Source organism: Tiliqua scincoides, chromosome 1, assembly GCF_035046505.1.
Source record: "Tiliqua scincoides isolate rTilSci1 chromosome 1, rTilSci1.hap2, whole genome shotgun sequence".
Lineage (NCBI taxonomy): Eukaryota > Metazoa > Chordata > Lepidosauria > Squamata > Scincidae > Tiliqua > Tiliqua scincoides.
In genome coordinates this window covers 60,810,636-60,838,580 of record NC_089821.1, presented here as the reverse complement: position 1 = coordinate 60,838,580, position 27,945 = coordinate 60,810,636, and the positions used below count along the sequence as shown (strand labels likewise).

Sequence of the window (27,945 nt, the reverse complement as noted above, 5' to 3'; positions counted from 1 at the left end):
TCCCCCCCCACTTGTACTGGAATCGAGGAAGATCTGGTGAGGAGGTAGATGTGGTGTCAGCAGTGGCCCCTTTAAGGGTAAGGCCTGGGCACCCAGCAGAGTGTGCTGCACAGCTGCAGCCACTGGAAGGCAATAGGGCCCTCAGGGATATAAGAGCACCTGAGGCAGGAAGGGCTCCACTTATTTATGTGAGTCAGCCTTTTCCTACATGAAGATCATTAAGTCCAAGTACCGTTCCACCATCACTGATGAACATCTGGAAGTGTGCTTGAGGCTGGCTGTCAGCAGCTACTGTCCGACTATGCATCCTTGGCTGATTCACTTCAGTGCAAGTCATCAAAGTAAACTCAAGTAATTACAAAAAATGTTTATAGTTAATTATGTTATGTTGTGCAATATTGGCTCATGAGGTTATGCAAGGTACACCAACATACATTGTACACATAAATGTTATACGTTATGATGGCGCGAACATTGTAAAAAAACTCTGGTAGATCTCCGGGCCTTGCTGGGTTTCAAAGTAGCTCTCGAGCCAAAAAAGTGTGAGCACCCCTGTTCTATAACAAACCCTGCCCATTTCCCATCTCCCCCCCCCCCCAAGGGAGGAGGTCCACATCAAGGGAGGAGGGGAATGTGACGCTTGAGCCACCCCAAGGGTAAGAGAAAGGCACTGTAGAGCTTGCTTATGCAGATTTTTATTCACAAGTCCTTGAACAGTTCTGAAAAGCCCTTGTGTCAGGGTTTCTGGTCTGGGCCTCAGCCCCCTCTATCCCCTAGTAGTTTAAGCTCACTAGGGCTGTCCACTTGTTCACACTGAGCTCCTGCAGGTCAAAGGGGTTGGGGTGCCTGGCTGGAATGGTCAGGACCAGCAGGGCACACCCCGCCAACTGGGGAGAATGGGAATGAGGCCTGCATTGCCTCACCAAGGCACTGGAAGAGTGTGGAAAGGCAAGGCCCCCACATCACTTGCCACTGTCCTCAGAAGAAACTCCTGGCTTCATCCCAGTCCTTCACTCCCAATCTCTGCTTTATTCTCTCCCACCACTCTCCTGGCCATAGTTTTGTCTTCACCCCATTCTGTTCCCTGGAACTCTGTCTCTTCACTCTTGCTGCCCCCTTGACCCTTTCTCTCTCCTTTCTGCACACATATCTGTATATATCTTTCTGTATATCCCCTCTGAATACCTCTATTTCATGCCTCGGCCTCTTCTACTCCTGGACTCTGCTCATCCTCCACCCTTCCATCTATCCCTTTCCCACTTCCCATGCCATTCCCTTCATCAGCTTCCTTCCCAGCTCTGGCCTTTGAAACCATCCACTCATCCTGGCTCTACCCCCTGGGTCCAGCTAGCAGCTCCATTGCCAAGCACATTGGAACCCCCAGGCAGCCATAGCAGTGGTGCCTGAGGCGCATGATCCAGTGGTGCCAGATGAGGCACTGCACTCCCAAAAAAAGCCCTACCATCGAATAAGTCCAAATTAAAAATAGTGAGCTATAAGCAATATAAAATGTATGAAGGGAAAACATACCTGAAAGAACCATCCAGATTTGCTCTGTGAATGAAACTCAGCTTTGCATCAGCCCAGTACAGCTTTTGTTCCTCAAGATCTATGGTGAGTCCATTAGGCCAATATATGTCAGAATCCACAATTATTTTCCGAACACTACTATCCATTCCAGCTCGTTCTATTCTTGGTGTCTCTCCCCAGTCTGTCCAATACATGTACCTAAAAATTATTTAAAATACAAACATTATAGTCACAGTAGATAACTTTCCTGAAGTTAATTACATGAATCCCTGAAAACTAAAAATGAAGCATTAAGAGTATTAGAAATTACTTTGAACATTTTTTATGACTTTGAAGAAGTTCTACTTTCCTCTAAAACAGCAGTTCCCAAACTGGTGGGTTACGACCCACAAGGGGAACCAGAAATTGGCTATTCCCACTTAAGGACCCAGGAATGGGTCCCCAATGGCACTACAGCGATCACGGTGACGCAGGAATCTAGGGACATTGTAAAGTACCCGGGGGGGGCCTCCTGCAGTCTCCTGGAGGCGTGCAACCACCTCTGTGACCCTCTGCATGGCTGCACTGAGTTCCAATCGACTATCAGAGCTCACTTCTGGTTTGCACAATTGCAAACCAAAAGTGAGCTTTGATAACAGATTGGAGTTCAGCACAACTGTGCAGAGGCAGCTGCGAGCCTCTGGGACCATCCAGGAGGCCTCCCAGGTACATTACAATGTCCCTGGATCCCCATGGTGATGCAATCATTGCAGCGCCGTCAGGGCCACCTCCCCACTCTCACCCCCACAACAGTGAAGTCCAAGTAGGACTTTGGGAACTGCTGTTCTAAAAGAAAAACTGTGTTACAATGGAAATTAACAGTGCAACCATATGTGTATCTACTGAGAAGGAAGTCCCACTGTGTTCAACAGAACTTACTCTTCTGTAAACATGTATAGGACTGCAGCCCAGAACTGTCACCTATTTTTAGCTTAGAATTTTTACATAATGGCATCTTGATTTAGGCTGATGAAGCTCTTAGATCAGGAGGGGTGAACCTTTTTGAGAGTGTGTGCCCAGACTGCTGATAAGCTTCTAAAGAAATTATCTTGTGTGCCCATGGTAATTGAGCAGATCATCATTTATTATTATATTTGTATTTTACACAGAGAAAATTATGCAAGTCACTGTCTTCCTACACCTGAATTCCTACATCATGATTCCTGAAATGCACCAGGGCTTTCACAATACCTGTGACACTGAAGTGCCTTTCATGTAGACATGTGACGTTGTGTACGACATAGCTCCCTTCTTTCAGATGGTGGTGATCTCCATGAGATGATTTCAACTATGAAATTGCATCAATAGAACCCATATGACATCACCAGCAAGCTATCCTTACTGCTTAGCCTCCCATGCCAATCACACCTTCTCATGAAGAGCCTCCCATCTTCATCCACCCACCAGAGGTGCACTCTGGCATCCCCAGGGAGTGCATAATGTGGCACCTTTTATTCTGTTCAGTTAAAGCCCTCGTCCACAACTAGCAAGTCTGGTGTGACTATTTGCTCCCACAAGCACCTCATAAAGCAGCTGCACATTTCGTCTGAAAGAGGCTTGCACAAAACCAACAGAAGGATTCTTGTTAGTGGGCTGCCCCCTGGAAAGAAAGGATAGGAAGACTGAGAGCGAGTGAGGTGGAACTGGGCTCTCTCCACCACCTGCTTCTTCTTTTCCTGAATAGTGGGGAGGGGGGAGAGGCCAGGAGGGGATCTTAGCGACTTTTCTTTGCAACTCTCCCTGTCTGGAGCAGTGCTTCTTCCTACACACAGAGCACACATGCTGCAGAGAAGCTACCTCTCAGGAATCCAACTGGGGAGTACAGTGCGTCTTTTTAGGGGCAGCCAAAGGGAGGAGGAACTCATTTCCCCTGCCTCCAAGGTGCATCCTCACGCTTAACGTCTCACACCCCTGGTTTCTTCAGCACAACTACACAACCCAGTGTAAAAGGGGAGAAGGGACATCCGCAACCCTACCCAACAATGCAGGGTAAAACGAAGATCTTTAAAGGAGTTTTTCCCCAAGAAAAGGCAGCATGAGGCTGAAGAAGGGGAGAAAACCAAAGAAAGAGCCCTGAGTGGTTGGTTCCCAGTCTGCTACCACCCATCTCTTTTGGGGAGAGCTCTCTATCTAGCCACTTTGCATGCCAGCAAAATTTTAACCTTTGGCACACGTGTCACCCCTGTTCTAAATCCTATCACAATACTGTAAATTAGCAAAGGTTTTTTAAATTATAGTTAATGTATAGTTAAATAGTATTAGTATACATTATAGTATAGTTAAATATACTATACATTATATATACATTAAATATACATTAGTAGTATATTTTATACTATACTACTATACTATATTTTATACTATATTTTATACTATACTACTATACTATATTAGTAGTATAGTTAAATATACTATACATTATATATACATTAAATATACATTAGTATAGTTAAATAGTAATAGTATACATTAAATATTATAGTTAATGTATAGTTAAATATGTATAGTTACATGCAGTACATGTATAGTTACATGCAGTATTCAGTCTTTTAACTTCTTTTAATTTCTTTTCAGCTGAGTAAGAACAAATAGAAAAGAATGACTGTTGCACCCAAAGAAAAGAAAAGAATTGAGTTACAACAACTTTGCATGTTCTTCTGGCAATTACAGACAATAAATTAACACAGCTGTACTGAAAATATGAAAACAAATAGCCATATGTATATCAAATACTACACTATGATGTACACACACCATTACCTATGCATCAGATTTCACATCTGAATGCGCCACAGAAAGTTATCTATTAGTAGGTGCTTTGCTCACATTAGTGAAACAAAAACATTTATACCGTATGCCAACAATAAATGCATTAGTGGTAAAACTAATAAATGCATAGAAAGGTCAACTCACAGCCTCTTTCAAGTTCAAGATTTCAGTTAAACAGCACAAAGCAGAAACTTCATTTATAGTTCAAATACATGAGTTTTAAGACCAGAGAGACAGGAATCCCAGTCACAAAAACAGCGATTTCTTATGTGTCAGTGCATATTCTCATAACACACTGGATTCTTCTGAACAAGACAATGAAACACAGCAAGCAATAACTCTCTGAAATTAAAAATAATCGAGAAGGAACCCAAACCAAGAAAAATTCCACATTTTCTAGGCAGTTGCAGATTTCTGAGTGGAGAACTGACCTGCAGCTGGGTCAAAATTTTATATCACATGTCCAAAAGCTGGAAAGTGGAGGTTTTATGAACAATGGACAGGATAATGGGGGTGGGTAGGAAAGGGGTGAGTGGGGAAGTCTCTTCTTGCTCTACCCCTTCCTTTCTCTCCACCACCCAGTTGTGGGGGGTCTCCAGCCTCTCTGTTGAGTGCACAGCCTGGCTGGGGGGGGGGTGTAAAGGTGTGTCCTGGGGGTGCAGAGGGTAAAAAAGAATTCAGGTGTGTGGGAAAGGAGCCTCCAGGGAAGGGAAGACCAGGCTCACAGCCCAGCCAGGCAAGGGGAAGGGAACTAAGAAGACAAACAGCAACCGCCCCCCCCCACATGTTAAACTTCCATGGCTGCTGTTTGTCTCCAGGAAAGAGCAGACTGAGGGAGGGTAGAGGGGAGAATAGGCAGGAGAACGACTGTAGCCACTCCAAATTCCTTGGCCCTGAGCCAACAGAGCGCACCTACAGCTGATCGGAGCTCAAAGGGGGCAACAGCTGACGTGGAGATCTTAAAGGGCCAGTACCCAAGGCAGCAGCCATAGAAGGCAAGCAGAGTAACCTCCTGGTTGCTTAACCAGAGCCAACTGAAGCTGGGCGTCCTAGTCAGCCCCAGCAACAGTTGTGCTCCATCCCATACATCTCCTGGCAGCCAATGGGCTGTTTTGCAGCTGCTGCCACCACCGCTATTGCTCTTAAGAATATAAGAAGAGCCGTACTGGATCAGGCCAAAGGCCCATCCTGTCCAGCTTCTTATATCTCACCAGATCCCTCAGGAAGCACACAAGAACTCCATCCCGTTGCCCACTCCCTTGCATCTGGCATTCTGGGGTAGACTACTTCTAAAATCAGGAGGTTACACATGCCCATCATGGCTTGCAACCTGTGATGGACTTTTCCTCCAGAAATCTACCCAATCTTCTTTTAAAGGCATCTAGGCCAAATGTCATTACCACATCCTGTGGCAAGGAGTTCCACAGACTAATTACACACTGGATAAAGAAGTATTTTCTACTTGAAAGATGGGGGGGGGAGTGGGTGGCTATTGTTTTTACCCTTTACAAGCAGGTGTTTTTTTTTAGGATTACTTAAGACTCTAAAGAAACACACTAAGTGTTTTATATTTATGCAAAATTGTCAGCATTTTGAGATTAAAGGCAGACTAACTGCTAATGAAGAAGCTATCTAGAAGGCATGGGTAGAACAGTAAATGCAAAAGCATTCTGGATAAACCAAAAATGTTCTCATAAGGCAAAGCATTCCCAAAGTTTAAAAAACTGATTAGAATACCCTGTAGTACATCCAATCTTTACACAATGTATACAGTCTCTACAATATAATTCTTCCAGCTAAGTGAGGAGACCAAAAGCTTAAAAACACATAATTGGGATTAGTCTGGAAACAGGGACATAATAAATGCATCGAAAAGCAATGCTATAAACTGTGCCCCATGAACAACAATGCAAAATTTTACTAGAGGAGCCTATACATTAAAATAGGTCACAATAGCTCTGTGAAACAAGCTTAGTAAAGCCACGGTACTCTAGAAGACTGACATGTTCACAAATTTCATTAAGCAGCATGCAAGGAACACCAACTGAGAGCGTCTTTTACAAGCAACGCTACAGTTAAGTAATTGTGCCAGGAAGTGGGGGAGGGGAGAGAGAGACAAGACGCTCAGAGTCTATCTAAATGTCCAAAACCCACAAGGCCAAAGAATAATCACAACCCTATACAAAACAGCAGGCAGACACGTTTCACAAGATCCCCGAATAATTTACAACCAAATCAACTATCGTTAAAAATTGGCCTTCTCAGAACATCAGATATACTTAAAACATTGCATAAGATGATTTAAAAAATATATCAAACGCGATCAATGCTTGCAAGACTAAACCCAGACTTTTGCTCCAGCCCTTGACACAACTCAAGTTTCTTCCAAACACAGTAGATGTTTCCTGTTCAACTACTGAAAGCAGCCCATGTGCATAAATAACCATACTATGCCAACGGTTTGAAAACTCAAAGCAGAGATCAAGAAAGATAAATCTGCACAGAAACTAAGAAATTAGAAAGCACTTAGTGTTAATAACTAACATTTATATAAGCACATGGTGTTTCCAAAAATACTACATACCTCATTAATCTACCCTCATGAAACAACCTGGCACACAGGAACTCATTAGCTCATCTATGGAAATGGAAAAATGAGGAAGACAGATGACATTTTTGCTTTATGGTAGTTCAATCAGCAGAATTGGAGCTGTGGCTCAGAAATCAAGGGCAGTCTGATTGTGTTTGGCAATCCAGCCCAGAAAAAGTAGTAGCATGAGCCAAGTCCAATGCCACCACTTTCCCTGAAGATGGATACTCTTCCAAAGCATGTTGGTGGGCTGTTTGCTAGCATGGGACAGTAGGCTTTGAATCCTCTGCTGTTCCCCACTACCCAGCAGAACCCTAATCACACCAGGACTATTCTGCTAATCTGCTAACAACAGTTTGATGGAAAGATCCACCATACACATTACCAGATTTATCTTGGAAAAAGCACAGCACAAGATTTCCCTGCATATTTGGATATAGCAACTTCTGCATTCAATCAAAATAGTGGACTTGCTATTTCAGAGCAGCTTACTAGAATCATGGAATAGCCGAGCTACCTAACAGGTTGTACTATGATGTGCGGCAAAGAATGTATCCCTGTGGAGCCTCTAGCAAGGGATGGGTGCAGCCAAAATGCTTCTAGATACACCTTCAGCATACCAGACTGCGCTGCCCCTATACAGAGTTCTAGGACCCCAAGCATTTGGACCATAGTCAAATTCCCCACTCACATAGTGAAAGCCAGAGGAGTTGATGGGCTCCAAAGCAACATCATGGATGAAGAGAAGAACATCACAAACCCAAATTCAGCACAAAGTGATTCCAGCAGGGAAAGGTAATAGATCTTTGTTGATCAATGGTTGGTCTCAACACATTCTGGGCCATGACAGCAAAATATTAGGGAAACAGTAGGTCGCTTAAGAGATCCCCATGTATATTGAAGAATTTCAAGACACCATATCCTACCATTTACAGGAACTTTCTTTTTGTCTGGCTTCTGAAGCAATCAAATTCACCTAGCATGGAGTAAGATGGGATGAAGGATATGATGGAAGAAAGTAAGACCCAAAACATAAGTGATCCCCTGAGGAAAAAATTCAAAAAGAATTCAAAAATCAGGATTATAAATCACCTAATGAATGCAAAAGGGATGAAGTTTCAAAGGCAAACCTTCAAGTTTTGGAAAATCAAATCAAGATGTCAAAATAGCTTAACTTCATTGAATACATAGAGATGTATAAGTTACTGTGAATAAGGGTCCTAAAGAACAGAAGAAGATGGGGGGAAAATCATGTGAAAAGTGGAAAAAAGTGAGAAACGTTAGAGTTACTCATACTTTGCAAGTAAAGCTTGAGGTGCTAAACGCCACTAAGTGATGGTAGAACTTCTGAAACATTTTCATCATCAACTTTAACACTATTACTGCTATATAATGTTCTTACTGTGTTACACAACTTTTTCCTTATTAAGCTATTAGGCATTTAGGGTGATTTTGTGGTGAACATGGAATGGCTCTGGAACGAGTTAGAATTTTTCCCATTGAAGTTAATGTAATAATTCTACTTATCCAGATTTTCACTATAAGAGCTGTTTTCAGGAATGTTTCAGCTGTTTGGACTCAAGTCACCTGACTCAAGTTCCATCCCTGGTTACAGCTGTAGCTTTTTAAAATTGCTGCTGCTCAGTTCAGAAGTATGCTTTCGATGTGAACAAAACATTGGTCCATTTTGTAAAAATATGTTGATAAAGCACAATTACTTTTTGAGTGAAGAAAATGGAATGTGCCAGTTCCAGGAGCTCTACTGGCAAAGTTTTGCTGGTACACTGCAGAATTGGATCAACACCATGTAACATTTTAGTGCCCACTTATAAAACAGATTCTCCTTTACAGCCCCTTTCACCTTATGCTTTCAAAACATGCCACACCATCTACTCCTAAACCTCTGGATTTAATTTGACTTTGGCCAGGTATCCAGGGCAATGAAAGTAAGATTTGCTTCTGCATAGTTCTCTTGCCTAATCAACTTCAGGCACCTGGTCACTTTATCAACTTAGGATGCAATCCTAACTTTGACCTGGGCCAGTACAATCCCCCGCGCCAGCTCCCAAGTTCCGCAAACATGCCATAAAGCACATTTGTGCAGACTTGGGAGCAGGCTGTGTCAGCACAGGTATGTGAGCCAGCCTGCCACTGCCAGATCTCTTCCCTGCACCGGCTGAGCAACATAGGTTTGCACAGCAGGCGGAAGAGGGTGGCAGAAGGTCGTTCCAGGCAAAGTGGGGACTGAAAGGGGGAGGATTGGTCTGAGAGGCTTGGGCATTGGCGGTGGAGGTGCACATCATATCCTAACCTGCATCCCCAACCTGGGCAGCCTTATATGGGCTGCTTGGATATGCAGCAACTAAATAGCTGGCACAGATCTGAGTAGCCCCATAGGGCAGGCTGGGTCTTGACATGGGATAAGGGGGAAAATATCCCCTTACCCTGAGGTGACCCCCAGCAGCTTCCCAACCTGTGTTGGATACAGCACAGGCCATGTAGCCTGGCTGTGCCAGTGCAGATTAGGACTGGGTTGCCTTCCCCTTCACTCCATTTTTTTCCCTGCTAGTGAGGGCATGTTGATCTTGCAGAATTTGTATTCCACCACCAGGAATTGTTTATGCACCTCCCTTTGCCACTGTCATTGGTCACTTCATTTTCTCATACACAAAATAGCAACATGAGGTGAAGGAAGTCTATTTAATAGTCCTGCACAACTAGTTTGATACTCCCAAGGGCTGGGTGGCTTGGACTTGAGTTTCTTCAACTGCTCTCTGCTACTGGCTTCCAAAAGGACTTTTAAAAGCAGCTTATATGACATGACTTGGGAGAGGTCTGCAATTCAAAGAAGGAAGTCCAAAATCTCACTGTGGATGCCTAAAGAGAATGCCTTTAGATTCCCAGCCTTTATCTCTCTCATATTGCTTCAGTTTCTTAACACTCCTCTTCCTCCTGGTTATGTAATCAAATTGGATCTGGTAGCTGTGATTATCTTATGTTTACTTAATATGGTTACTGCTATTTTATAACCTTTCTCCAAACTTCATTTTGGGAACCTGCGTGCGTTTAATTTCTTGTGTCTGAATGGCACAGGGAGCACAAGTTTATGCATATCTGGTCTGCTTGTCCATCCTGGGATTTTCAATTTAAATGTTAATAAGCTTTGTACCTGGCAGAGGTGTGATTTAGTTCTAGTGCCTGATGTCTCTCATGGCTTGCACAGCTTTCATTAACACAGGAATCTGCAAGTGTGTGGTACTCATTACCACAGTAAACTATTATATGCTTAAGAGGTAGAACCCAGAGATGTTTGTGCCAAATTTCTCCAGAAAGTTGCTCAGGAGATGAGTGGCCTAGTCCAGGATCTGGAGAGCCATATAACTTATGTGATCAGTGCAATCTTGCACACCCTTTGAAAATATTCCAAACTTTTGTAGCAGTGAAGTCTTAAACTTTATTGGGTAGTTACATCTTAGCCAAGTTGTGAAGAAAGGTGGTGGTCGTAACAAGTCACTCCACCCAAATTAAGTGTTATAAAAATGGCATATCCTTCCATATGATTACAATAAACAGCAAGATCTTTCTTTTTTTTTTTGTCTAATAAACTTGCTTATTAGAGATCTGTGAGGGTATATGATTTCTGTGCATTTGTACTTAACAAAACAGATTGTTTAGATTAGTGTTTCTCAAACTGTGGGCGGGACCCACTGGGTGGGTTGCTAGCCAATTTCAGGTGGGTCCCCATTCATTTCAATATTTTATTTTTAATATATTAGACTTGATGCTGTCATGGTGTGTGACTGCATTTGGGGAAATCTTACAGATCTGTACTCTGAACACACTACTATGCAACACTGGCATCCTTCAAGTCTCGGAAGACTATTGTATTGAGCTATGAAAAGTGGTTCTGAAATAGCATCTGATGTGGTTGAAAAGGCCAATTTGGGAGTGACAATCCCTTCCACACTGGGAGTAAATGTAGTCTGTCCCTGGCTCCCTGGCTCCCTAAATGTGTCTCCCTGGCTATGGGCCTGCCTTCTTTGCCTCTGCCTCAGTCTGTTGGCCAAGTGTCTCTTCAAACTTGGAAAGGCCATGCTGCACAGCCTGCCTCCAAGCGGGACACTCAGAGGCCAAGGTTTTCCACCTGTTGAGGTCCACTCCTAAGGCCTTCAAATCCCTCTTGCAGATATTCTTGTATCGCAGCTGTGGTCTACCTGTAGGGCACTTTCCTTGCACGAGTTCTCCATAGAGGAGATCCTTTGGGATTCGGCCATCACCCATTCTCACGACATGACCAAGCCAACACAGGCTTCTCTGTTTCAGCAGTGCATACACGCTAGGGATTCCAGCTCGTTCCAGGACTGCGTTGTTTGGAACTTTGTCCTGCCAGGTGATGCCGAGGATGTGTCGGAGGCAGCACATGTGGAAAGCGTTCAGTTTCCTTTCCTGTTGTGAGTGAAGAGTCCATGATTCGCTGCAGTACAGAAGTGTACTCAGGACGCAAGCTCTGTAGACCTGGATCTTGGTATGTTCCGTCAGCTTCTTGTTGGACCAGACTCTCTTATGAGTCTGGGAAACATGGTAGCTGCTTTACCGATGCGTTTGTTTAGCTCTTAGAGAAAGAGTGTCGGAGATAGTTGAGCCAAGGTACACAAAGTCCAGTTCATGTGCAGAGATTGTAATGCAGGGAGGTGAGTCCACATCCTGAACCATGACCTGTGTTTTCTTAAGTCTGATTGTCAGTCCAAAGTCTTGGCAAGCCTTGCTAAAACAACCCATGAGCTGCTGGAGATCTTTGGCAGAGTGGGCAGTGCAGCTGCATCGTCAGCAAAGAAGAAGTCACGCAGACATTTCAGCTGGACTTTACTCTCAGTCTGGAGAGGTTGAAGAGCTTTCCGTCTGATCTGGTCCAGAGATAGATGCCTTCTGTTAAAGTTCCAAAGGCATGCTTCACCAGGACAGTGAAGAAAATCCCAAACAAGGTTGGCACAAGAACACAGCCCTGCTTCACTCCGCTTCAGATGTCAAAGGGGTCTGATGTGGAGCCATCAAAGACTACAATGCCTTCATGTCCTTGTGGAAAGACCTGATGATGCTGAGGAGCCTGGGTGGACATCCGATCTTGGGGAGAATCTTGAAGAGGCCATCCCTGCTGACCAGGTCGAAAGCCTTTGTGAGATCTATGAAGGCTATAAAGAGTGGCTGTCCTTGTCCCCTGCATTTCTCCTGCAGCTGTCTAAGGGAGAATACCATATCAGTGGTGGACCTGTTGGCTCAGAATCCGCACTGCGATTCTGGATAGACGCTCTCTGCAAGTACCTGGAGCCTCTTTAGTGCAACTCGGGTAAACAGCTTTCCTACAACCATGGAGAGAAATGCCACGGTAGTTATTGTAATTGCGCCTGTCGCCTTTGTTCTTGTACAGCGTGATGATGTTTGCATCCCTCTTGTCCTGAGGTACTCCACCTTCTCTCCAGCAGAGACAGAGGATTTCATGCAGCTCAGTGGCAATGATCTCTTTGCAGCACTTTAGGACCTCAGCAGGGATGCTGTCTTTCCCAGGTGCCTTGCCAGAGACAAGGGAGTCCAGGGCCACGTGAAGTTCTTCTAGGGTTGGTCCACTGTCAAGCTCCTCCAACACAGACAGGCACTCAATGTTGTTCAGCGCTTCTTCAGTAACTACATTTTCTCTGAAATACAGCTCGGAGTAGTGCTGCACCCAGCATTCCATCTGCTGCGCCCGGTCCTGGATGACCTCACCTGTGGCAGACTTCAGAGGGGCAATTTTCTTCTGTGTTGGACCTAGGGCCTACTGTGCATATGCTTCTTCTGTGTTGGACCTAGGACCTACTGTGCATATGCTTTTAACATATATAGTCAATGGGACTTACTCCTGGGTAAGTGTAAATAGGATTACAGCCTAGGATTCTCAAAAAATTCCCTGCTTGGTGATGTCACTTCTGGTCATGACATCATCTCCAGTGGATCCTGTCTCATTCTAAAAAGTGGGTCCCAGTGCTAAAGGTGTGAGAAACCCCTGCTAACTGGGCAAGAGGCACTTTTTCAAATGGGTGCTCCTCTTTTTAGTAGGGACAGAGTAACTGGCCTGCCTCAGCCCAGCAGTGTCTTCTCTAGTGGCTGTCTGCTGGTGTTCTTTTTGCATCTTTTTAGATTGTGAGCCCTTTTGGGACAGGGAGCCATTAGAGCCATTAGTTATTTGTTTTTCTCTGTAAACCGCTTTGTGAACTTTTTTGTTGGAAAGCAGTATATAAATACTGTTAATAATAATAACCACTGATTTAGATTGCTTGGTTACATGCTTTGCTAAAAGGGGCCTCATGTCCCAAGTAGCAAGAAAAACCTAGAACCCTAACTGAGACAGAGGACACTAAGGCTCAAAACCTTATGGGAATGCCGAGGGAGTGAGCACTGCATCCTGCAGTGGGGGATCCGTCACAGAGACCTCCTCAAGGTAATGGAATATTTGTTCCCTTACCTTGCAGCTGCATTGGCACTGGAAAGTTGGACGAGATTGGGCCCTAAATCTCCAAGATATGTACTGGTTCTATTCCAGAGGTCTGTCAAGAAGTTGGAGTGTGTATAAGTTGAAGCTGCAGACTCTTGCTGGTCCAGCACAACTGCACTTGCACAAAAGTACTGCAATGGACAGACTGTGCCTGTGAAAGCAGTGACACAGGTGTCCATAACTCTGGCACCCAGTATAGTCCTAGGACTTGAAGAAATGTATGTCCATGTATGTTTGTTGCAGCACTACACGAAAGCCTGATGGTAGTTGTGGAGAAATAAACCAGCAGCTTAAAATACTGTGTTAGTGTGTCATACTCAAACAAATGCAACAAGGAGTTTAAAGTCAGTTAAAAAACAACTTAACCCTATGTAATAAACCATTACAGGAATGGTTAGTCCAAGAAAACCAACTGTGTAAGCAAGCACAGAGTAGATAAGGAAGATAATTCTTTTGCCATTCTCAAGAAGACTTGAGTTAAGGGGTGTATGGTCCTAAATACCTTACATAGACTCAGAAATGTCTCTACCTTGGTATGAATGCTTAACATGTCTGTCCTGTGACTAAAGTACTTTGTAAGACCTGATAGCAAGGAATGAGAATTTGGTTGGTATATCAAACAAAAGCAAATTAGCTGGAACATGCTGGAGTAGATTATAGGCTATATAATCCCACACCAATCCCTTCTTCACTAGCTTCTTAAACTCCATTTCCTCTTCATGTCACAGTGAAAAACACATTGGAAGGCAACCAGTCATTTCAAACAGTTTATCTTATTAGTAGAGGTGGGTGAAAACAGTTTCATTTTTTCATGGATTTCGGTGTTTTCCAAAGTGAGATGTGCAGAAAGCAATGCTATGTGTTTTTTATTCTAAGGACACATTTTTGTAAATTATAATTTACAGGAGGTAAAATCTAGAGGGCAGGAGGTCTGGTCTAGAGGGTAGAGCCTCCATTTGCCTGAAGATTAACATCCACAAGGTCGCCAGTTCGAGGCCACCGGCACTGTGCGACCTTGGAGCAGCTGACAAGCTGCAGCTGAGCTGTTCCATCTGCTCGGAGCGTGGGAGGATGGAGGCCAGAATGTTAAACCAGATCGGAGTGTAACATCTTGAATATGTAGTGGTTCTTGAAAGAGAGAACCTTCTTTCAATTTGTAAAAATCCCTGCGTGGATTTAATAAGCCTGCCTGTGTAAACCGCCTTGAATAAAGTCTTGAATAAAGACCAAGAAAGGCGGTATATAAATACTGTGTATTATTATTATTATTATTAATCACTTTTAAAGTGTACTAGGTGGGTGATATTAGGTGGTATAGTGTCAGCAGATGCAGCCACATGCATGTAAAGGTGTTAGTGAAGGATTTTTTAAAATAGATTTTGCAGATTTGGGAGTGTTTTGTTTTACAAAAATGAGATGTGTTTTTATTCCGTTATCACCAAAAAAAACCACCTCTACTTATTAGACCAGCCAAACTCAACCATCAAAGCGGAATCTCCTTGTTCTTATCTTGAACTATCAAACACACTTTGGAGACTGCCAGCAGCCAAATATATGAATGGTATACAAGTGAACTCCAGTATTTGTATGGCTGGATACCATTCGATGAGAGAACGCAAAATTCTTGGCACTACATGATGTTTTCAGTCTTTGCGCTCTTAACAGAACACCTTGGAATCCCCCATTCTTTATGAAAGACAAATATATTTCTAAAATGGAGCTAAACTACCAGGTTCAAACAACAAAGGAAAATGCTGTATCTGGCAGCTGAACTGTTACTGAAATGAAGTTTTTCTCAACCTACAGTATTTCCTTAGACATGCTTAAACACACTTTTTAAAAAATGTAGATCTGGAGAAGCTGATGGGTGTTCACATTTCTAATTTGACTGGGGATGCTTAAGCAGGATACATGGGTTGCACTTTAAAGGTCATAAAATCCTAATGGGTTCACTGCTTGAATTAGTTTGTTACTTTGAAGGTTTTATTGACTCTCTAAATTCTGATAACATTTTGATAACTCTAATGCCCTGTGCTGATGAGAAAGTTATAAATTTTGAGTAGTAGGTTTCAACAGTAAATTCTATAGAACCTGAAAACAAGAAACTTTCATTTCTAGCCACCGAGCAGCAGAAACAATTTCTCAAGTTAAACATACAGGCCCAGCCTATTTATACACAGATTTTTTATACACAGATTTGACTCAACACCAATGGCCACTGCAAATGAGAAGGAATGTGCTGATCCCTGGAAAAGGGGAAAAATGCATCCCTTTAAAATCAGTTTAAAAAACTGAACAGTCCTTTAATAATAATAATAATAATAATAATGTGAGAGAGAGGGGGGGCAGCTGGTTGACAATCGTCAATCCTTCTCTCTCCAGGCAACCCCTCCCTTCCCCCTGAGCACATGAAAGAAAGGTGATCACTTTGAATTGGTGATCCATTGGGGCTAGCTTGGAGGAGACTGATTGATGGATTGTCTTCTTAATGACTCTTATCTTACATTACAAAGGTCAGCAAGGCTGTTTTTAAATCACTGGAGCAAAGAAACTTTGTTTTTTAAATGGATTTGCTATAGTGCCGTTTTTTTGCCATCCATGTGAGTGCTTGGAACGGAAACCACACGAATAATGAGGCTCAACCTGTATATTATTGTATTCAGTCTGTAGGAACCACACTGCAAGAATAAGCTCTGGTTCAGAAGAATCAGTAAAGTATGGTTTAGTTCAAAGCAAAGGACCCTAAGGGATCTGTGAGTTTGCATGCTTTTCCTATTCATCATGACAGAGGAGAGTGAATGGTGAAGTGAACCATACTTTACAGTATATCTTCTTCCTCTCATCCATTCCAGTATTCTCTTTGTTTATTCCAGGGGTCTCCAAACTTTTTGGCCAGAGGGCTGCATCAAATATCTGGCGTGGTGTGGAGGGCCAGAAAAAAAAATTTAAATATAAAATTTAAATAAATAAATTAGAGATGGAACTTAGATGAGTGAATAAATGAATGAATGGGCTCGTTCATTCAACCTCTCTGGCCCTCAGAACACCCTCCAGACACAATCAGAGCACAGTTCTGGTCATGTTCAGTTGAGTGGGCCAGAGGCTTTCAGGGGTCAAGAGGTTGGCCACAGGCCAGAAAGAGGCTTGCTGCAGGCCACATCTGGCCCCCGGGCCGGGGTTTGGTTTATTCTACAAATTTATCAAAGCAGGAATGGTCTCTTCTGAATAACTGCATTGCACCTGACGCAGGGTATTTATCTAGGTCAGGGTTTTTCAAACTGGGGCGTCAGAACACTCCAGCCTGAGGGCCCTGGCCTCTGCCCCCTTAAGGGGCAAGGGCAGGGAGGAGGCAGGGAGGAGGCAGAGCCTCCTTATCAGAGCCTCCTGCAGCCTCCCAGGGGTGCAGAGAGCCCTGCGAGACCATCTGCATCTGCGTGACCGAAGCTTAAGAAGTGAAAGTGGAGCAATCCAGCTCCACTTCCAGTTTTGCAGAGGCGGGGTACAATTACTCCACTTTCACTTAAGCTTTGGGGAGCCCTGCAGACGGTCACACGGCTCCCCACACCCCTGGGAGGCTGCAGGAGACTCTGGTAAGTACAGCCAAGCCCCTGCAGTCCCCTGAGCAACACAATCCTGGGGATCATGTCGCTGCCTTTCCCCTGCCCCCGCAAGGACTTAGAGTGGCTCAAACTCTCCCAGAGAGTTTGAAAACCGCTGATCTAGGTCCTCAAACAATTATCTGCAGCTGTAAGACTTTATCAAGCACACATCTGCCATAAAACCTCAACGTTAGTAAAAACCTAGTCTAAGCTAGTCTAAGCAAATCTCTAGCTTGCAGGCAGCTGAATATTTCTTCTCTGCTGCAGACACTCTTCAGGGACATTCACACCTCTGGGGTAACAGCACAACCTCCTTTTCCTGCCTTCAGTCGAAAGAGCAACCTGCATCTTAAGATATTTGATTTTTCTTTACCTAAGGACAGAATGCAAGGACTCATGCATCCAAAACGTTTACATACCTGAACCTACCGTGCATTTAAACACCACAATTTCCTTCATAATGTTAGCTTTAAGAGAGGTATAAACTGAAAAACTGAGGTGGATTTAAAGTTTTTCTTGACACTTTATCTACAACATACTTATATGGCCAATAAGTCTTCTCCTTGTTTATTTAAATCTAAACATATGTTCGGAGAAAAATACCTTGAAAAAGGAAAGTTTGAAACAAAGGATTATATTTTTGTGTTGAGGTAAGAAATTCTGCCATCACCTTGCAAACCAAAGCAAAAAGTTACAAAAGAGAGAGAAAGAAAATATGTTTACCCATGAGCTGGATCCAGGGCTATTGCTCTTGGCTGGTCAAGGTCTTGCCAAAAAAGAACCTTCCTAGATGTTCCATTGAGATTAGCAACTTCTATCCGATTAGTTTCAGAGTCTGTCCAGTACAATTTTTTCCCGATCCAGTCACATGCCAGACCATCTGGGGAAACCAGCCCTGAAACAATGACGATTTGTAACATATTCCCAGTTTGGTTAAAATAAGTCTGTTTGATGGCTTCTTCGCTCACATCTGTCCAGTAAATCATGCCCTGTGAATAGACGAAGTCCACTGCAGCAGCATCTTCCAAGCCACCGACTACGATAGTTGATTCCGTCTTCACTCCTCCAGCATCTACCAGTCTGACATCTCTTCGGTTGGCAAAAAGCAAGAGGGGGGAAGCTATGGAAAGAGGAGAAAAGAATTAAGGCAGCAGCAATTAGCTTTATGATTTAAAATATTTTCTTCAGTTCAACAGTGATGCCTAAATGCTGTATAATATCTAGGGATATAACGTAGAAGCATGCATCCCATTATTATTTAGCATAAGGATTTAAAACAAAAATAAAGCAAAAGTCTAGCCATCATGGCTTTGGAATTGTTTAGGAACAAATTGTCAAGATTTTGTAAACTGTTAAAAACCAAAGTGGATGGAGCTGGATTTCCAGCTCTTAGGGAAGAATTCCATCTACTCAAAGCCTTATATTATTCTTATCCAACAATGTAAATGCAGAATATGGGCTTCTGTGACTCAGAAACTATGACTTTCCCAAGAAACCAAACTGCATCCCCATAACTTTGAAAAGGGATATTTCCATATGTGGCCTGTCCCCTACCCTCCAAGATGCTCCAAGGAGACCCTTCAAGTTCCAGGAACCCAATGTATGAAACTAATGTACAAAGCAAAGTCTTCTCTTTTGTAACTTCCATGCTAGCAAAGTTCCTCCCTCAAAATGTTAACACAGAAAGCTGTCAGAAGCACTGGGTCTGTCTTGCCAGTAAATCCATAATAGTTACCAGCAGTTACTTCCAGAGTTCCTTTGTGCGACACAAATCAGAGCTAATGCTTTCCAGTGTATTGCTTATTGCAACATACATATGAAACATACTTATGAATAAACATGATTGCCAAGGTCATTGATTTATATAATTGCAGTTGTTCAGGAAAGCTGTCTAATGCCAATTAATATTTTATACAGGGAATATAGGGCTGTAAGATTTAATTGGTAAATTAAAACCAAGGAAACTTTAACAGGCATAGACTGATTTTCTCTGGTAGAGTTGTGATGTAAGGACACACAAACATCATTACTTGTTGCTATTTTCATTCTGATGAGTTATTGTAATAGTGATTTTTTTTTTTAAGTTTCCCCAACAATGAATTACCATTCATGGCCATGTAGTTAAGCACCTGTTAAACTTTTTGGTCTCTGAAGCTCTTTGTATTCCTAAAAGGGAGCCCTGCCAATGCATGCATGAAGTATTGGGGAGGTTCAGAGTGCTGGGGTGTACATGGCAAACCCAATGCCAAATACCAGTCAAGAGCCAGAACAGGAGAAGAATGAGGAAGAAGAGCCACAAATAGTGGAGGTGGAAGGGTTGGATGATCAAACCAGACAAGGGGCAGATGGCAGTTACTGATAGTGTCCTCTCAGAGAACCCCCAGAGATCTTAGGAGCACAGTTTGGTTGTAAGCAAACTGACACTTCCTTCAATATCCAAAGACACATCTTTAATGAGGTCTTGGTAAATACAAGTTAATTTAAAAGGTATATATTAATCTAAACACTCTAGAGACAGTCCTGGTGACCTAAACAAAATACTTATTAACACAAAAGCAAGAGTTACTTTGAAAAATTGCATTATCCTGCAATGCCTGCTTGTGCAAAGGTGCCCCTTGGAGAGAAAAGCTGGATATAAATGTAATAAATAAGACACAGAGCATTGGTTGAAGAAAAGAAGAGAAGTTATAGCTGCAGTCAGAGAGAGAAAAATGCAGACAATTTAAGAGATATAAGCAGAGGAAAGATAGACAACGAAATGAAGAGCTGAGGAAGAGATCCTAAAGAGAGGAAACAGACGGCTAGAAATAGATGCTGAAAGAAAGATGTGGAAAAGAGACATCTCTTGTTAGCCGCTATGCTAATGAGCCACACGGCTAACAAGTCAAGTTATTAAGGCCATAAAGGGCAAGGAAGTTTCCTTCCATAAATGGAAGTCTTGCCCTAATGAGGAGAATAAAAAGGAACATAAACTGTGGCAAAAGAAATGTAAGAAGGTGATACGGGAGGCCAAGCGAGACTATGAGGAACACATGGCCAGCAACATTAAGGGGAATAATAAAAGCTTCTTCAAATATGTTAGAAGCAAGAAATGCGCCAGAGAAGCAGGTGGCCTTCTGGATGGAGAGGAAGGGAAAGGGGAGATAAAAAGAGACAGAGATGGCAGAGAAATTAAATTAGTTCTTTGCAACTGTCTTCACGGCAGAAGACCACGGGCAGATACCGCTGCCCAAACGGACCCTCCTGACCAAGGAATTAAGTTGAATACAGGTTGAAAGAGAAGATGTTTCAGACCTCATTGAATTATGAGGTACAAAATTGACTGCGGCAGCACTGGAAAGTTGGATAGGATTGAGCCCTAAGAGAGAATAGCTAGGAGAAGAATTCAAGACTAAAACCGAACTGATTCTATCCCAGGTACCAATTATGTAACTATTGTTAAGGGGGACTGAATTCTACTGAGTTATGTATATTATATTTAAAAATTAAACTAACAAGCTTAAACACGAATTATTACCAAACTCGAGAGTTGATGCTTATTACCCCTCCTCACTATTATTACAGAACTGTGTGGTTAAGTACACATACCTACAATGAGGTCTTGGTAGGTACTATTTAAAAGGTATACATTCAATCTCAATATTCTAGACAGCCCTAGTATTATGCAAATTAGTTACAAGAGCTAGAACTATAGTTTTGTTTTGTTTTTAATTCCACAACTTGCAGCAATTGCCCAGTTTCTTTCGGAACAAAACTGCAGCCAAATTTTGTCCAAAACACCTCTTCCCTAACTGTACAACTATTAATATCATTATCTCAGTTCAGATAACATAGCTCTGTGAAAAAAATCATTAGATTGTTTCCTATACAGTATAGCAGCAAAACTCATACAATTAACTGGAATGGAATACCTGTGCTCCAGAAGAGGGCACTAACTGCTGCACATTGCAAAATTCCTTTCAGTCTACCCAGTTCAGCAGTTTTCGAATGTAACCTAACACAGAACTGTTCTCTGCCAGATTATCTGACACTTCAAGCCCTCTGCAGCAATTCCACAAGTTCTAGGAACAGCTGCTGGACATCTTTACTAATCAATTGTTGGCTCCCCAACTACAAGTTTCTAGTTGCAGCTGATGCTTCAGACTCCCAAATGCATACAGGGATGAGTCCCAAAGTCTTGTCAATCAGCTAGAAAGAGTAAGCAGACTAAAAGTCCTGCAAAGTTCTCATTTTACACACAGCAAACATACAGATTCTCATCAAGTTCCCTTGCAATAGTGGATTCCAATTTCTGGCATCCTTCTTACGCTACATAACATTAAACACCGTGCATCCTTACAAATCCTGAAACTGGAATTCATCAATTCTTTTGATTGTAATGCTTAGGTCTTAAAGAAGGATTGTGCTTCCCATATCACCTTATGTTAACGTTCATTATATACCTCAGACACTCGCCTACAAGCTGATCCCACAGATAAGTCGAGGGCAGGTTTTGAGTTCAAAATCATTGAATTTTCTATGACCCTCGGATAAGTCGGGGGTTAAACTTAGGGGGGGGTCTGACTATAGTTTTGTCTGATTTTACCCCAGGTCAGATCCTGAATAATAACCTTCCAGTAATTGTTACCTAAAAACTGTACAGTTTCTAATTTATTAAAAATACAATAAAAGATCATAAGATGCATTTTTGTCCATTAACTTTTAAAATTCTGATCTTCACAACATTTGTGTAAACACTGTCAGAGTAAGTGTTGTGCCTGTAAGCAACATAGCAGTAGAACCATCAGTCAAATCTTTCTTTAAGGTGCCTGGTGTGTGAAGCCAGAGACTCTACATATAACATGCAACATAAAACATGCAATTGGGAGTATGCAGTTCAGTTCACAGCAGGGAGACAAGCAACAAGGACTGAGCTGGCACAGTTGCAACCCTCTTTACTCAGAAGCAGAGCCACTGCTTTCCATGGGTGTTACTCTTAAGTAATGTGCACTGCAGCCTGGGACGTCATTTCAAATGGAAATGAGGATCACATTCTGGGGTTTTAAAAACCAGGCGCCTAAACTTGGCAGGGGGGAGGGGGGTGAAATTCTTTGCAAATGACTTGCCAGGAATGTTCAGAGGCAGCAGCAAAAGAAAAGGAGGCATTTCCCTTCTCCAATTGCAAGGGAGACAAAGGGGCTTCTGGGAATTGTGCGGAGGCTTTGTGAGAGTATGTGCTGCACTTTCATAGCAGCAGCCCATACAGACTACAGTTCCCAGAAGCGCCTTCACTTCTCTTCTTGTCTGGAGAAGAGGCTCAAATGGCCACCTCTGAATACTGTAAAAATTCTCCTTTTTCTCCACCTGCTTCCGGCTTCTCAGCCCATTTCTAGGCCCCTCCCCACTTCACCAGACAGCTGCTGAGCCTCCAGAAGTTTCCCAGAAGCTCCCAGAGGACCCTGCGCCATCTACTGCTTTGACCCGGGTATAAGTCGACCCAGGACCTCAGACTCCATTTTAGGCTTAAATTTTTCAACCTATAGGCGAGTATATAGGGTAATTAAGGTTGCGGTCCTATCCACACTTTCCTGGGAGTAAGCTCCACTGACTATAATGAGACTTACATCTGAGTAGACAAGCACAGGATTGAGTTATAAATTTCCAATAACCTGGATGTGTTCCAGTATCTTAAGTTTTCAGTTTCTTAACTAGAACTTAAGATCATAAGTATGAATATTTACTACTTTCTCAATCCATAACATCTATAGTGGCTCTTGCCTGTTGCGTCACTATTCAGTTACCATCCTTTAAAGGCTATTTCTTATCAAATTTTCAATACTCAAGCAGTGGTACCCAAACTGTGTGCCATGGCACCTCGAGTGCCATGGCAACCTCACAGGTGTGCCACATGGTGTCCCTGGTGGCTTCTTCCACCCAGCTATCCCAAGTGTTGCCATCTTAGACTGCATGAGAACTTGCACAATCCAAGACGGTGGCGCCCATCTTCCTGGCTGTCCCGAAGCATCACCATTTTGGAACATGTAAGAATTGCATGAGAGCTCATATGATCCATGATGGTGGTGCCTGAGAAAGCCAGGAAGAAGAGGGGTGCTGTGACCACCATAAGTTTCGGAACCGCTGTCCTCAAGGTTAAACTTATAATAGCCAAATCCTATGCACTTAATCAGTGCATTATCTTCCAAGTGAGCAGGCACAGGACTGCAGCTTTAGGATTCTTTATTCTTTTTTAGGGCAATCAGTCTAGTTACGGCACAATTCTATACATATTTACATGGAACTGTTACTGGGCTACTGGCAATTGAGAGACTAGTAGAAAAGATTTCCTGAAGAAGAATAGAAATATAAAAAAACATGGAACAATCCCCAGGTCCTCGTGACAGTCACCGGGCCCTACAGCCCTTATCAGTAATGCTGCCCTCTCAAAGGGTCAAGGAGGGGGGCCCTGAGGTACAACCCATGAGACACTTTCTATATCTTGGCATGAAGCCTCTGGAAAAATATATTAGACATAATGAGAGACAGGCAATGTCTGTCATATGGGCATGTGCCACATTCTCAAGTCATTTATGCCTGATGTGTGGCCTATCACACACTAAATATGTTAGACATTTGTGTTTATCATAAAAATCAACCTCGTGCATAGAGGAATGGACCCTAGCTATCAATATGAGTGAAAATACTGTTTTGCCATTGCCCCTTACAACTTTTCTGGAACTGCATACTAGTCAATTGCTGCCCATTTCCACTCTTGCTGAGACTGAAGAATTTCACCCACCTGCTACTGGCAAAAAGTTTTGACCGAAAGAAAACATCACTGTTTGGGTACTGGAAAAATATAACACAGGTCGTGCCTCATTATCCACTGGGGTTCCGTTATGGAATCTCCAGTAGATTAAAAAAAAAAATCAGTGGAAAAATAGCTTTAAAGATCAGGTTTCTTGCACATCCATTGTCACCCCAGAATGCATTGGTACACAGAGGCTATACCACATTCAGCCACGGGGTGGGGTGAATAATGGAGTTTAGTGGAATGAAACTATAATTATTTAACAGCACAAAGGTGGGAAATTGCATTTTGGTGCTTTTTTCCTCGTTACACGGCATTTACAGGTAGACCTTGGAATAAGTGATGAGTCAAATCCGTGGATACCAAAGACCCACCAGTATGCTCTCCAGCAGAGGCACAGTCTTGAGGAACAGCACCACCTCAACTGAGCAACAACTGCACTAATTACTGAAAACATTTCTTAATGGTCCCTGGTGGAGAAATGATATTTGGAGGTTCATGGCACAAGATTGTCTGTGGCAGGCATGTTTGAAGAAGGGTCACTAACAAAAAAGCGCCCCTACCAGCAACTTGTTTAATTTCTTCTCTGTAGAAAAAGGCAAACAGCTAAGTTAAAACCCTGGAGCAGTCCCACAGTTTTCAAAATGCTCCCCATGGCAAAATGTGATCTGCTGCAAACAATATCTGGTGTTATACCTTGGGGATAGTCACAAAAACATGCTCACACCTATTCAGAATACATTTGCATTTATAGACATACCTCAACCCAATTTGCACAGTTTACAAAAGAGCAGTACCGTATATCAGTTTTCACAAATACATAGTCACAGCCACTTCCCTTTAGATTACACCCCTGACTAAGCCATCATTAAATTCTAAGGATTTTCATGATATGATGACTTTACAAGCTTGACCTCAATCACCAAAAGGCAAGCCCAAACAATAAAGTAGCTGTTCCAAAGATGCTTTGGTTTGGATAGGTCTCCAGGGAAGGGAATTCTAAAAAAAAAATTGAACAGCCATACACCACACTTCAATAGCCCCTGAATGACAATTGTTGCTTTATCATGTAAGTGTATGAGGGAGAGACGTGCCTCAGGATTGACTTTCCATCAGTATGGAGAAACAAGTTATGAACAAAGTTGTTTCAATACAATGCACAGGGAGTAGACAGAGATACAGGAACCTAGTTTTCCTTCTCAAGCCCTTTTTGGTTTTAGGGCCTTTGAAAATGCTTATTCTTTTAAAATCTTAAGACTAATCTAATCGAACTGGCAAGTACATGGCGCAGATGCTATCTTAAACCACAGTTTGGCACACAGATGGTGTTGTGAAGAAGGAAATCTTGGACAATCACAGAGAGTTGTCTAGAAGATATAGGGGCAAGAAGAGGAAAAACCAGTGGCTTCTTTGTACAATATCTATGGCATTGCACAAAAGTCACCATTTGTCTGTGTACAGTACTTATTATTCATTTAATAAGTGCTTTTGGGGATTACGCACTTTTGTTACCTCTCCTGTGTTAATAAAACAAAACAACCCTAAAGTTACCCTCAGGAAACAGACACAGGAGCCCACTAAACACAATGGTACTTTCTTCCAATAACCACACAGTACGTACCTAAACATACAAATTCACAGAACTGAAGTCTGGACATATTTGGACTACATCTACATCACAAAAACATCTTTAACTGCTTTGCATTCTGCACCCAGCCCTGTTCATTGGCAGCTACTACTGTACAGCACCTGAAATCCATTGATCACCAACTTCAAAAGATAGATTAAGTGCTGATTTTTAAGCAATGAACCTTCATAGTTAACCCGAGTTTAAACTTGTTGAATGCAGTCCTCTAAAGAATGGAAGACAATTCCTTTCATCCTGAAACTTTTTTTTTATAAAGGTGAATTCCCATACACAGCCACATGATAGGGTGTTTTCCTCCTCCTGAGGAAACTGCCCAATTGTGCAAGTGGGCAGTTAATCCATGCAATAGATAGGGAACCTTCACCCACCATACACATGATCTGAGAATATGGCACACTGCTTTTGCTTGAAATGGCAAACTGCAGAATTCATGAACTTTTAGGAGCTCATATTCCAGTGCCCAAATGATATCGGAAATTCTCAAGATTACAGCCCTCTTTTATGTTTCATAATGGGTGTTCCCTCGTCCACATCTGGCATTACAGGTAACACTACAATAAAAGATGTAATCACAGCACCTACTTCAGTTTCATTTTCTTCCAAATACTCTCAAATATTGTAGCAAGAGTTACTATAGATATGCACATTCAGGAAATACAAAAATCTGTCTGCTAACACAATGCCTATTCTTCTGCCTTAGCACAGAGAGAGAGAGAGAGAGAGAGAGAGAGAGAGAGAGAGAGGCAACACCCCAAATTAAGTTCACACATGGGAGAGGGAATGTATTATCAGAGCCATATTCATCAGCATTATAACCATAAAAGCAAGCACATAACATCTTCAATATTCCACCTCACTTTCTATTTACTTCCATCTTTAAATTTTTTTTATTTTTTTAAATATCAAAAAAGAAACTCTTCAGCAACCAAGCAAGACCATTTCATTCACACACTTTCATTCTGCATATAAGCAACGCAGTTTAAAGGAGGAGAAAACACACACTTATTTTAAGCCTTGTAAGAACAATCTATACCCAGAATTTGTAACAGATGTCGGAGTTTGGTTTTTCACCCCTACTTTAACTTTAGCAGCCTATATTTTAAGCGGGTAACCGTACAACCTCCTGCAGAGCAATCGCATTCATGCCTGCATCTCAAAATAAGATTTATTTTTAGTGTTTGCCTTATGTATGCCAAGTATTGTATTGGGTATCATTGTACTGAAGAGTAGAGGTGGCTGAATCTTCAATGTATCAAAAGAACTTGAGAGCACTTTATAGAAACTTGATAGGACCACCCCGTCTCAAACTGGCTCATACAGAAGAGTCAATTTATATGTTCTGTCAAATTCAGTGATAGGGTTTTTTCCCCTCTGAACTTTACCTGTTTAAGCCATGGGTAAGGGATTGCAAAGATTATGCTCCCCATGAAAAATCCACAATCTAAAGTACGGCCATGCCTTTATTAGTACCAACAAGAAAGTAATAGGGTGTTGAACAGCAAGCTTTTGAATCCTATCCTATAAGATTCTTCATCAAGCTAGATGGTAAGAAGGTACACGTTGTAAGTTCCCCAAAAGTCTACAGTTTGTAAAATCAAAAGTCAGAGTTCAGGACGTTTCATGTAGACTTGAATCAGCATCTGAAAGATGTGCAATTGTTTTCATTACTCACACCCAGACTGCTTAGACACAGGCGGCCAAAAAAAAAAAAAAAGGTTGCTCCCCACATTCTGGAAATATAAAGTCTGGCAGCTGACACAGTCCAGTACAGTCCTTGCATTAACGTGAAACAGTTCTTCCAAGACAGATATTAGGGGGAAAAACAAAAAACAACAACAAAATGGATTTTGTATACTCAAAGCAGGAGAGAATAAGTGTTACAATAGGATGAAAGTCAACTCAAGCCAAGCTGAATGCATTACCTACTATTGGGGGGAGGGGGAGGTTGCCTGACAAAAATAGAGTCCCATAGTCAGGTAAGAATGTTCTCCTTGTCAGTTTAAAAATCCCTCTGCTAGACAGCCCACCTGCAACTTGAATTAGCGCTATTTAAGAAAAGCTCTAGCACTTGATTCTAATGAATCTATAAACTGGCTAACTCAAAACACTTCCTTGTTGGCAACCTACAGTCTCGGAAGACTATGGTATCACGCTCTGGATGGTGGTTCTGGCACAGCGTCTAGTGTGGCTGAAAAGGCCGATTCGGGAGTGACAATCCCTTCCACACTGGTAGCAAGTGTAGTGTGTCCCTGGTCTGTCTCCTTGGCTATGGGACTGCCTTCTTTGCCTCTTTGCCTCAGACTGTTGGCCAAGTGTCTCTTCAAACTGGGAAAGGACATGCTGCACAGCCTGCCTCCAAGCGGGCCGCTCAGAGGCCAGGGTTTCCCACCTGTTGAGGTCCACTCCTAAGGCCTTCAGATCCCTCTTGCAGATGTCCTTGTATCACAGCTGTGGTCT

The 27,945-nt window shown here is 42.5% G+C and overlaps 1 protein-coding gene across 2 annotated transcripts in view; it reads right to left on the bottom strand.

Annotated features, from left to right (window-relative positions):
• LRP5 (LDL receptor related protein 5) overlaps positions 1-27,945 on the bottom strand; it is a 145,068-nt gene that overhangs the window by 86,964 nt on the left and 30,159 nt on the right. For both annotated transcript variants that reach the window (XM_066611128.1, XM_066611129.1), the window contains exons 2-3: positions 17,777-18,173; positions 1,531-1,728 (exon numbers count right to left, since the gene is read on the bottom strand). In XM_066611128.1, coding sequence (XP_066467225.1) covers positions 1,531-1,728; positions 17,777-18,173 — 595 coding nt within the window. The remainder of the gene's footprint in view (positions 1-1,530; positions 1,729-17,776; positions 18,174-27,945) is intronic.